At 49.4% G+C, this 12,469-nt stretch overlaps 1 protein-coding gene across 3 annotated transcripts in view; it reads right to left on the bottom strand.

Moving 5' to 3' along the window:
• Positions 1-1,234: 1,234 nt before the first annotated feature.
• The window catches only part of samd11 (sterile alpha motif domain containing 11), a 52,614-nt gene continuing 41,379 nt past the window's right edge, over positions 1,235-12,469 (bottom strand). Inside the window, exons 8-13 of one of the 3 annotated variants that reach the window (XM_030055269.1) lie at positions 7,163-7,278; positions 6,539-6,617; positions 5,481-6,268; positions 4,671-4,804; positions 3,468-3,578; positions 1,235-3,151 (exon numbers count right to left, since the gene is read on the bottom strand). In XM_030055269.1, the coding sequence (XP_029911129.1) occupies positions 2,867-3,151; positions 3,468-3,578; positions 4,671-4,804; positions 5,481-6,268; positions 6,539-6,617; positions 7,163-7,278 (1,513 nt within the window). In that variant the 3' untranslated portion in view covers positions 1,235-2,866. The other 2 variants (XM_030055270.1, XM_030055271.1) reach the window with 2 other exon arrangements.

Here is a 12,469-nt window from a genome sequence, read left to right as displayed (position 1 = left end):
GAGGCAGCAGCACTGTGCCAGGCTGGCAGGGTGGCGTCTGATGCTGTGCCAAGCCTCTCTGCCCAGGTGGTAGAGCAGCAACACAGGCTGGTCTGTTTCTCTGCCAACTCTACACCCACCCCCCACCCAGACCGCTATCTTTTCTGTCTTTCCTCCCTCTATTTATTCACATGCTCAGACATGGCCTGCCTATACTCCACCTTATCCTCTTTTCTTTTTAACTTAGCTCAATCCATGCACCTTTTCAGGCGGCATACAGGGGTGATACGCCGGCCCTCAGTGAACGATTACTGAACACATTCACTCTTTCACAACACGGGGCCCGCAAGCTGTTTGATATACATTCACAATGCAGCCGTTCCTTCTAAAAATTGACATTTGATAAAGACCTTTAGTCTCAATGTTTCATCTTTTGTGCATCTGGGTGTTAGGGTTGGGCGATACAAAGTCAGATATCAATACTTTTGACAGAAAACCTATCAAAACTGTTCTAATATTTGTAGGCATGAATATTGGTACTTTCATTAGATATTTGGTAAACGGTTTTTATTAATGCAGATATAATGACCAAGCAGGTAATGGAGGCAAATAACGGAACAGCTGGAACAGTTCAGAAAATTGCATTGCAGTGACTCATCACTTATGTGATATCACGATATTAGTGTCCAAAATTGCTCCAGTCTCACATCACAATATTGATATATGGATGTATCGCCCAGCCCTGCTCGGTTCTCACAGTGAACGGTGAACCTGCATGCGATGGCTACTGGTGCTGAGTTTGAGGCCCTGCCTAAAGCGAGGGAAATCCCAGATGTGCATACAGAGGGGAAATATCAGCCTTACTTGCTTCAGTGTAAACTCTTTGAAGGAGAAAGGTAGGTGTGGGGCTCTGTTTTTTGGTCCCTTTATGTGTGTGTGTGTGTGTGTGTGTGTGTGTGTGTGTGTGTGTGTGTGTGTGTGTGTGTGTGTGTAGGAGGAGGGTCAGGTTTATCCCCACAGGCAGGGAGGCCTTGGCCTGCGGCTGAACCTCACACTCTGACAGCTGGTGTTGACCTGAACTCTGCCCCTGTGGGTCACCTCCCCTTCACAGACACAGAGCCACATCAGGAGGCTGCATACGCCCTCATGCACATTTTTATAGACGTAATAAGCACAAACACCTGAGGAGGAGGAAAAGGCACGTTGTCTTTTGAAGGCACACATGCAGTACGCACACGAGAGAGAAGAGGAAAGGCAGAGGAATTTCTTCAGGATTTATTTCACCATGTGGTGAATAGAAAAATAGGATGAAGACAAAACTTTGAAGGGAAATCTAGAGACCATTTTTAATTCATTGCTTACATAGTTAAAAAAAAAAAATCCATAACAAATTCAAAACATTTGCATTTAAGAGCTTTGTGCCTTTCTTTTCCCTGCAACCAAGAGAAAACAAAGTAAAGGTATCTTTGGGATCCATCTCAAGGGCTAATTATAATACATATCATAATCTGCTTTATCTACTACATCAAAAGTCCTATAAATATTTTTCCTCGTATTTATATGCTGAAGTAGCATTCAAGATTGGGGCTTCTTTTAATATTACACTTTTAAAAAATGGCAGAACAAAACAAAAACAAAACAAAACAAAAAAATGAACAAAAAGTACCACCAAAGTTCAGCAAGTCACATTTTTCAGTAAAGAAAACTGTATTCGTGCAACTACATTTAAACAAATGAAAATGTACCACGTATGTAACCTTCAGGATATTTTCATCTTAAGCATGATTCTGTACAATTTTGCATGGTTTTAATTTCTAGCTCCCACAGTAGTCAGTATGAGCATACGGCGTTAGCCCTGCGCTCCACAGCCGCCATGGAGGCGTCTTCGAGGCTCTTCCATATCAGCAACATGTTTTGAAGCCTTTTGTATGTCATGTGGGTCGGGAAGTGAAAGCCCCACCCTGTGGTACCTGTGTCACCTCAGACAGAGTCCATCATATGAGGCACTAGCCTAGCTTTCTCCTAGTGGACCACGTCTTTGTCTAACACCGTTATGCAAAAAGAAACAGCAGAAACATTGTGAAACATGGTTCCAATTCCACACATCCGGTCATCTTTGGTATTGGGACAGTGGAATGCATAGTTGCAGTGATGAGAGGGAGTTGGTCAGATCTAGTCCTGCTCAGCATATGCTTCAACTTCAGCCTCTATAAGACCGCTCTACAGAGCTGTTTTGCCTCGGGGAGACAGGCAGGGGAGAGGAAGAGGGGGGAGGAAGGAGAGAAAAGTGGGGAGAGGCGTCTCTCTTTTTAATTCCTGGGTTCTGCAGAGCTTGTGGTGGGAGCAGTCAGAGAGATAGAGACAGAGAAAGAAAGCGAGAGAGCAGAGCTTCCTTCAGCCCAGGAAGGAAGGAAGAGTTTCCGCTAGCGTCTGACTGTCTGACTCGCAAGAATGTCGTATTTGTGGCGGGGCTTCGCTCCTTTTTTTGGCAGGCTGTCTGTGACCAGCTGTCTGCTTTTCCTCCTCTTCTTTTTTCTCTTTCTCTATTCCTCTGTCGCTTCACGTGTCTCCCTCCAACCCAGTTTCTTTGGATTCTGCTCGGCTACAGCCACCGCAGAGAAACTTGGAAGCTGATTGGTTTGCCTGATATGGTCCATATCATCCGGTTGTCCTCTTTTGTTCCAGTCCAATATTTCCCATAAAGTTTGAGTCTCAGCTTAAAGGTCCCAAGGTGGGGGAGAGGGGATGGTCAAGACAAAGTCTGGTAAACAGGGCCTCGGAGTCAAATAGCCCTCTGGTTCAGTTAACCCTCATCCCTTCCCCCTTCTGCTTGGCCTTCCAGTCGGGCTGAGGCAGGTCTGCCCTCCACATCCCAGGATGTCCACTCCTACGAAGGGGTTTTGGCTTCATACCCTCCCACCACCGTGGAGCCATTGCCATTCTCTTGCTTGGGGGAGGAACGTCCCGGGGTGGGGCCACCGTACGGGGAGGAGCTGCTGCTTGCGGAGGCGGGCCGATGGGGATGGGAGAGTGAGAGGGGCAGGGGGGTGTCAGACTGTGTGGTCAGGGGGTCCCGGTCCCGTTCTGGGGGGCGCAGAGTGGCAGACGGCGGCAACGGGAGTGCCAGCGGGAAACTTGTCATGTAGAAAATCCTGCCAACACGCCGCGCCACCTGAGGAGTTGAGAGGACACCATATGACAGTCAGCGAGAGCCAGTCGAGTAATTTATAATGGAATAATCTGGTATGCTGTGTTTTAGACAGAGAGAGAGGAGAGGGAGAAAGGCTACAGTCTATGGGGCAGGTTAACTGTAGGAACAAAACTACGCTACGCTAATAGTTTTGGGCGAGCCTACCGAGACAAACACACACATTCATACTTTGACACCCAAGCGCACGCTCTCACACACGCAGTTCATCTACCCCTGTGATGCACTCATGAGTCCACACGAACACACACACTGGCACACGGGTCTGTGGTGTGTGTACCTGCGAGCGGATCTTGAGCGCAGGCCCCAGCTTTAGTCCCATGGTGTTGAGCAGATGCTCCTCAGTAAGCAGGGGTAATGTCTCTCCATCAATGGCCTGCTCCCGAAACACCTGGCAGAGACACAGCCACTTCAGCCACAGCCCCGGCATACACACACACACTCTTTCACACATAACCCACAAACATACCTATACACTCTAGGGATGCCACAAGAATCAACACTTACTTACTTAAAATGAGGTCAATACTAGTGTTTATAATGTTGGTAGTATTTGATCCCTCACTCTGTCAACTAATGAAACCTTAAGCCATATGTTTTAATTCTTAAAACACCTACTTACTTAAAACAAAAAGCTGCACTGTAAATCAGAATAAGAACATAATCACACCATTTGATTTGTCGTTACAGCAGGACATTTCCTAGAGCTTTGGCTGTGTTGTTTTCTGCTTGAAGGCTACAAAGTGTGTATTTATTCTGATGTATGTACTGTGGCCTATGGCCCAAATCACATATTGAGAATTGTGGATTTTCACCGGTATTGATTCAGTTACCAAAAAATCTGGCATTGTGACATCCCTAAAACACACAAGTATTCATTCATACTCTACAAATAGAGAGCTCTATTCCAAAATGATAGACATCCGTATTGAGAAGATTTTCCTACAACTGAAATGAGCAGCCTGTTGTCTTTTTAAAAGTCAACAAATATCTGTTTACTATTTTGCTATCTTCTCATTTTGTAGTAGACAGCGCCACGTTTGTCACGTGGTGGGTGGATATCTCATTTTGGAACAAATTTCTTCACACACTTATCTATTCACACAACCTACAGGTACATGTTCACATGCAAGCACACACCCACATTCATTCCCAACCTACAAATAAACTGCCACCTGTGGACATTAGCTCAAACATGCACACACAACCACACACACACCTGCATTCATACACAATAAACTCTCTAGACACACAGTTCATTTTCCCTCAAGCAATGGAAAATTTATTGTGCTGTGCGGGTTTTGTGCTTCCACCTAAGAGCAATGAGAGATGCCCTTGAAAATACTACAGAAGTATTACTGTATTATGAATTATATCCTAATCAATATTATTCTATGGTTCATGGTCAGCCTGCACCTGCCCTCCACCTCTCTCTTTGTCTCACTTCCTCTCTCTCTCTTCCTCCTCCTCCCTAGGTCCTCACCTGGGTGTATTCGGCACATCCGGCCAGGCTGCTTATGAAGCCGCACACATCCTCCACGCTCCACTTGCTGATGTCCTCCACAGGGTTTGCTGTGGCCGAGTCCTCCCCATCCATGAAAAGACCTCCCATGGACCCTAAAGGAGCAGCAGTGGGTGAAACACTGTGAGTGCACAGAAACACTGTCATGTTATACATAGCAAGTATAAAGATGGAGGAGCCTGCTGTTTTGTTTCACATCTCTTTTTAGTGATGCAGAACCTGAAACCTGTGGGTTTACAGAAAGTTTTGGGTCAGTTTTTAAATATTTAGGATAATGGGTCACATTTAGGTCAAATCTTGAAATTAAATTTTTATTAATCTTTTCAAGAGGCTTAGCAAGCATGCTGAGGTGAGGTAGAAAACTCAGACTTAATTTAAATGAGTGAGGAATCTTTGGTAAGAATCTATTTGAATGAGATGAAAGCTACTTGATGACGTTTTTTGAATTTGCAGCAAGTATAATGAGGTTATACAAGGTTGTTTCCATTTGAGGTGTGCGCGCAAGTGTGTGGGTGGGTTTGTGTGTGTGTGTGTGTGTGAGTGAGAGAACAAACAACCCCTCTTCCCCCCACGTGGCTGTGGTGGTGTGCGTGAGGGTCACATCAGGGTCAGAGGCAGGGCCCCTAACAGGGAGAGGTCTCCACACTGGAGACACAAAGAAAGAGTAATGCTAATGGTTTTCACATGTCTGCCCTAGGTCCTGTGTGTGCGTGAGTGTGAGTGTATGTGTGTGTGTGTGCGTGTGTGCATGCGTTCGTGTGTGTGCCTTACCCGCATGAAAGTAGGGGTTGGCGTAGGGGAATCCGAAGGGCAGCGTCTGGGCATGCAGAGCAGGCAGAGGTGGCATGAGCCCAGGTGGCAGGTGGTACTTGATGTCGCCCTTGCCCAGCCCTGGGGTGAAGAGGTGCCGGCTGGGCGACTCTGCGCCTGCCGAACTACAGGGGGCGCTGAGCCGGCCCGAGCTCTCTCCAGTCTCCTTGGCACTGTCACATGCTGCCTTGCTGCCCAACTCTTTACCCACGTCTCTCTCCCTGTCCCTGGGCACAATGCTGGCCTTGGCACCCGCGCCTTCCAGCCTCTCCTCGCCCATCTCTGCCTCGCTGTCCGAGTCCTTCATCTCCTCGTCCTGCCCCTCCCTCTCTCCCTCCCTTCCTCTGTCCTCCCTCCCTCCTGTGTGGTCCCCAGCACGGAGCAGCGTGTGGGGGCCCCTGCGGGAGCCCTTCCTGGAATCGGCATCCGGCCCAGCGGTGGCGCTCTGTGCCTGGCCATCTTTGGGCGTGGAGGAGGCCCCCAGCTGCTGCTGCTGGTGGTTGAGGGTTAGGAGGGGCGTGGCCGCCCCGTGGCGAAGCACCAACATGGCATTGGAGCGACGGGCCAGTTCCTCTCGCAGGGGGTGACCCTCTGGGATGTCGTGCAGGCTGCGCAGGGCCGGGTGGTCGGGGGGCAGGCCGGGAGGCAGACCCCCCAGCGGGTCGGAGCCGAGCAGACGCTGCTGCTGCTGCCGGTGGTGCAGGCTCTCCAGCTCCTTCTGTCTCAGCAGCTCTGCTGACATCTCAAGTCTGAGGTTGTGAAACACATGGGGAGATTAGCATACCGGCCAACTGCTGAAGCAGGTTGGTCTGGTCAGATTTACAGCACTGCTGCTCTGCATTAAAAACACATGAACCTTACACTGTGTTTGCAAGTTTGCATTCTGCCCTTCCCTAAAATCTGAACTGGCTGATATTAAATGCATATCACTGCATTTCTAGCGCTGTCTAGCTGTCACTGAACTTATCAATATACTTGTCATATAACACACCATTGTTACATTGCATTACAACACACACCTTGCCAGATTCTGCTTCCTCAGCATCTCTTGTTGCCGTGCAAAGATCTCAGCTTGAGCTGGTTGGAGGAAACCATAACCTGTGTCAGAAACAGCACAAAACATCAGGAAAACATATCAACACATTTATAAATAAAAGCTCCCAGAATGTCCACTACAAGAAAACTTGCCTCATCTGTGACCTGTGCCACAAAAAAAAAAAAAAAAAAAGGTTTTCGCAAATATGGATGTAAGTCATACAACATTAGCGTTAAAAAGTAATATCTTGTCAGTCCAGTATTATTTTTACTGTCAAGACTTAGCTAAGTGTGAAATTGGCACTTATGGAACTTTTTTCCCAAACATGCATCTCTTTTACTTAAACTGTAAATCTGTCAAAAGAGTAAAACTAACACAGTCTTTTGTTAAAAAAAGAAGCAAACACTTCTCTTAGGGCAGGCCTGTCTGAAAAGCTGCACCTGCATTTGTATTACATGTTGCATATTGTCTGCTACGGTGAGAGGATGCTGGATTTCACTATTAGCCACAAAAAAAGATATTGTTATATCCATAACTGGCACACTGTACCAAAATGTTCCTGTACAATAATAGCAGCTTATTAGCTGAAGCATTAGCGATGACTCACCTGGGGCCTGGCACAGGGCGGAGGGCATGCCCAGGAAAGGGGGCCGCAGGTGAGGTCCTAAGGCGATGTGAGGGGCGCTCTGGGGTGACAGCAGGGGCGGAGGGTGGGACAGTTCCCTGTGGATGCAAACATAAATAACAACGTTTAGTTCAATTTGGATTTCTGAGAAGACGCAACAATCAAATTTGCTTACAGCCCCAAGATTTAAAGAAAGAAAAAAACTAGCGTGAACGGATGCATTATGTATGATTCTTTGCATTAGTCGAGTTAGCATAATAATTTTCTATTTTTGGTGGATTTTAGTATGTATCAACTCATTCTGCAAGAGTGTGTGGATGCACGAGTGTGTGTGTGCATGTCACACCACTGTATGTGGTGTATTTTTATCAGTGGAGCTCCAGAGGCCCCTGTGTCGCCCCAGTGCCTCATCAGTCTTGTCACGCCGCAGCAAGCGCCGCTGGCCATGGTTGTACCCTGGGCTGCAGCCTTCCCTTCTCCTGCCGCCTCTCTCTCTCGCTCACACACACGCGCGCACACACACATACACTGTATACAGAGACACACACACACAACGCTACGCTCACACACGCACACATAATGAGGGCTGAATGCACAATGCCAGTGTGTCATGCTCCGACAGCTGGGGCGGCCCCTGCGTCTCGACCGGGGCCACGGGCTGAAGGACCTTCTAATTAACACTCATCCCTCCTCTCTTCTCTCCTTTTTTTTTACGCCCCTTCTCTTTCCTTCCCTCCCTCTCTCCCTTCTTGCTCTCTGGGCTGCATTGAAGCCCGTGAAAAGATGGAGCGTCCTGCAACCTCCGCGTCTGAAAAGGCCTCTCCATTATGGGCTTCTTCTTTTGTCCTCCTTCAGGGGGAAAAAAGCGCCTCTCACCTTTCTCTCTCTCTGTCTTTCTCTCTCACCCTTTCTCTCGTTTTCTCCACTTACTCCTCTCTCTGCTTCTCTCTGACCTGTCTCTTTCTCTCTTCCCTCCATCAGTCGCCCTCCTGTTTTATTCCTCTCACATCTCTGTAGTTTTTCCTCTGCTTTCTTCATCCCTCCAGCTCATCACGTCTCTCCTCCCTCTGCTCTTCTCCCACCTCTTTGTATCTTTCGGCTTCTTTCTCTCCCACTTTTGCCTTTCTTCCCTCTGTTTCTCCACCTTTCCACGGCAGACTGTGTGGTTTCGAAGATAAAAAGCTGTTGGTGGAGACGCGGTGAGGCATCTGCACCGTGACCCGGTGCGAGGTGTGTGGATGTGTCCGAGGCTTTCAGTGTGGGAGTGGAGTGACGCTGCTCCCTGCCCGCTTGCTGTCTTGAACCACAGCCATTTACAGTGCATTTTCTCCTCTTCCTCTGCCTTTCCTTCCCATACCCCTCTTTTCCTGCCCTGCCCCCCCTCCACCTCCACCACCGCCGCCTCCCCAACCCCAGCTGCTATCACACCAATCGGAGCTCAGCTGTGTGTGACTGCCGCGCACAAAAGCATACATAGGAAACAAGCTGAGGAAAACAAGAAAATCAAAACCAACACTGGGACGCATGCAACCGCAAATATTGTTTTGCAACCGTGTTCAAATTAGCTAGCGCCTGCATGTCTCCCGCCTCACACTAAATGGTGAGGGAAAAGGAGAGAGAGAGAGAGGGAGAGGAGGAGGCACGCATGGAAGAGAGAGCGAGAGGGAGAGAGAGAGAGAGCGGGAGATGAGATGGGGGGTCGTAGTCAGCGCCGTGGAGGTGGGGGGTGAAAACCATTCATCGATCGCCTCCGCCGCTGAAATGTTAATGCTAATCGTATAACCGCTCTCTCCGGCGGTGCCTCGCACTCCGGTGGCAGCTCCAATTAATCTTGGGTGAGGGCTGCGGCGCGTGACCCCGGAGCCGCGAGCCGGGGCCCCGCTAGCCGCTGCTTATGTAATTACACCGCCCAGTGTGTAATCACCTGGCCTAATCCCTCGGGGCTAGCAATTAGCCTGCAACGCGCAGTTCCACTAGGCTACGCTAAAGCTCCCGCATGCCAAACTCCCGTCCACCCCCCCTCCTCCATCCCTCCATCCCTCCACTCCTCCACCCCCCACTTCTGATCTTCCCTCCCTCTCTGTGCGCCGCCTACCCTCGCCTTGCCTAGCGTTAGCCCGCAGATGAATAACGGTCAATTAAAGCTGCATGACTGGGGCTGCCAGGCGTCTGCGCCACCATAATTAGGCCTAATCACGGGGAGAGAGAGAGAGGGAGAGAGAGAGAGAAACTGAAAGAGAGAGAGAGAGGAGGGGAGGGGGGGGTGAAACAGAAAGAGAGAGAGAGAGCGTGCGTCTGGCACTCCCTTCCACTCCCTTCCTCCATCTCTCTCTCCTTCTCTATCCTTTTATAAGAGGCAATTTTGGGGAAGGAGTGGCAGACATTAGTCGTTTTGCTCTTGGGCGTGCGTGTGTGTGTGTGTTTATGTGTGCGTGTGTGCCTATCTGTGCATTTTAGCAACCGGTAACTTGCTAACCTGCTATAAAAAGTCCAGAGTGCTCACCTAGTTTGGGGTGATGTGGCGCTGGAAATAGGAAATAGGCATATTTACAAACTGAATATTTGTCAAGCATTTCCCAGGGACGCTCGTAATCATGCAACACTGTATCACTGGATACTGATGAATTTATTTCTGTCTTTTGCTTTTTCTCTCTCCGTTCCTCCTGTATTTCTATTCTCTCTCTCTCTCTCTCTCTCTCTCTCTCTCTCTCTCTCTCTCTCTCTCTCTCTCTCCGCCTGCAGTGAGGCCAGGGGCTCCTGGGGAATTCACTGGTGTGTGACGACCTGTCAGAGTGGCGACAGCGGCCCCGTCCCGCAGCAGCCCAGGGAATGTGTGTGTGTGCGCCTCTGTGTATGTGTGTGCGCCTGTGCATGTGCCTGTGTGTGTGTGACAGGGCTGCCCTTAATGACGGGAGCGTGGGGGGATTAGGAGCGCCGCGCGGCCGCCTTCGGCTCCTTCTCCGCAGGAACACATTTACACAGGAAGCTCATTAAAATGGATGAGGCTCCCTCCGCTCGCTCTCTCTCTCTTTCTCTCCCTCTCTCTCTCTCCCCCCCATCTCACACTCTTTCTATCTCCTCGCTCCCTATTTTGGTTCATCTCTCCTTCTCTATCTCAGTCTTTCTCTCCCTCAGTCACATCCTCCTCTCGCCATCTCCGCTGTTGCTTTTTCCTGTGTCCTTTCCCTTTCTCCTTCCTCGTTCTCAAGCCACCATGTTTTCTACTTCTTCCCTTTCTGCCGTCTCCGCTCTCTCTGTCTTTTTCCTTTTCTCTCCACCCTTCTCCATCCCTCCCTCTATTTGCCTTGCAGATGCTTGGTGAGCCCAATGCCATTTAAGGCCAGACAAATGGAGCGCCAGGTTCAGAGCCCATCGAGCGGCCCTAATGATTTGTTTTTAACAATGGGCCCTAATGGGCCCCAGATAATCAATGATGAGGGGTCGATGGAAAGGTGAGCCACAGAGAGAGTTAGAGAGAGAGATTCCGTCTCTAACTCACTTCCTCAGCCTTTGCTTTCTCCTCCTTTTCTCCTTCCTTTAACTCGCCAATTATTTCCATTTTTAATTTTCTCTCTACTTTGCAGTAATTCTCTTCTCCTTTCTCTTTTATTTTTCTGTCTCTCTTGCTCTCTTTGACCGTTGTGGATGATGTATGTTTTATGCGACTGGAGAGGGGGAGCCTGGCCTTTTACTGTCAGTGAAAAAAAATCCTCTGGCTAGCAACCACACAAAGCACACAAATTTACATACATACAAGCATGCACACATGAGTATACAAAAGTGCAGCAAATATACACAGATTTGCATGCACTTGTACGATTTGTGTCTCTCAGTCTCACTTTGGGCAGCAGCACAACTATTAGGAAGGGCACTCCAGCATCTCTTCCTCCTAAACCCTTCTTTTTTCAATCAGCAGCACAAGAGGAGCCGGGAGTGAAAGGGTTAAAGAGGAGGTGAGCGGGAGGTAGACGGGGATGGATGGACGGAGGAAGGGAGGGAGGGTAAGGCCTAGTTAACTCTCCCCAGTCCTGTGTGGCTAATTACTCTGTGTGCTGTTGGAGAACAGCCGCGGCTCACTGACCACATTCACAATGCACCACTGGCCTCGCAAACACACACACACACACACACACAAATTAGCACACATATTCACACAAACAAACCCAAATTCAATCCGCAGAGTTGAGCACGCATGCAGACCGCCAGCTTGAAAAATGGAACAAACAAACGCACACACACACAATCACACCCCCCACCCCATCCCAGCCCTCTTCACGCAGCCACACACACACACACACACACACACACACACACACACACACACACATATATATATACACCCCCGCAGCCCCCCAGAGCTGCACCACGCAGCGCCCGGCCGCTCTGCTTCCTGCTTATATCCCCACCCCCACCACCACCACCCTCCGCTCTCTCTCTCGCTCTCGCTCTCACACACACACACACACACGCACGCACACACACCCCTGCCGCCGCCCCGCCGGCCCATTATCGATCCCCCGCCTCTCCCCGCGCCACATAAATAATCGACAAGCAATTACCCGCCCACTCCCGCTGCCCCCGGCTTTGTTTGGGAGGCGCAGGGGCCAGCGCCAAGGGGAGAGGAGGGAGGAGGAGAGATGGGAGGAGGAGAAGGAGATAGAGGAAAGGAGGCAGAAGAGAAGAGAGGAGGAGGTTTGGATGCAGGCGTGCAGCTCCATGGCAGTAGCCAAGAGGTTATCCTTACTTCAGCCATATATGTGTGCAAGATGCACGTACATTCACACGTGCACACAAACACACACACTGTGCAACAGTAAAGACGAGATGAGATCAAGCTGAGCAAGATGGGGATGGATGGATGGATGATGGATGGATGGATGGATGATGGATGGATGGAGAAGAACGGTTGCAGCGGTGTTATGATGCAAACTGGCAGGAGCCAGTTAACTTGATTTCTTTTCATACCTTTTTCTCCCACAAATTCCCCACAATTTTTTCTCATATTGCTTCATTTCAAGGCACAATTCAGCCATTTTCTGTTGTGCCACTGCATGTGCACGTGCGCATGGGCACACATACACGCACACAAACATGCACATACAGCAACCGGGGCCTCTCATGCAGTATGTATGTGTGGAGGATGTGGGTGTTGGGCTTTATTAATGATGAATATTGCAAGCAGGGCAGGGTTGCAGTTTAGATATCTGGCTAGGACTGGGCTGACTGAGAGATTTAGGTTGCGAGAGTGTGTGTGTGTGTGTGTGTGTGTGTGTGTGTGTGTGTGTGTGT

This window comes from Myripristis murdjan, chromosome 7 (genome assembly GCF_902150065.1).
Source record: "Myripristis murdjan chromosome 7, fMyrMur1.1, whole genome shotgun sequence".
NCBI lineage: Eukaryota > Metazoa > Chordata > Actinopteri > Holocentriformes > Holocentridae > Myripristis > Myripristis murdjan.
Note: the sequence above shows the minus strand (reverse complement) of the source record. Positions and strands in the feature narration are given on the sequence as shown.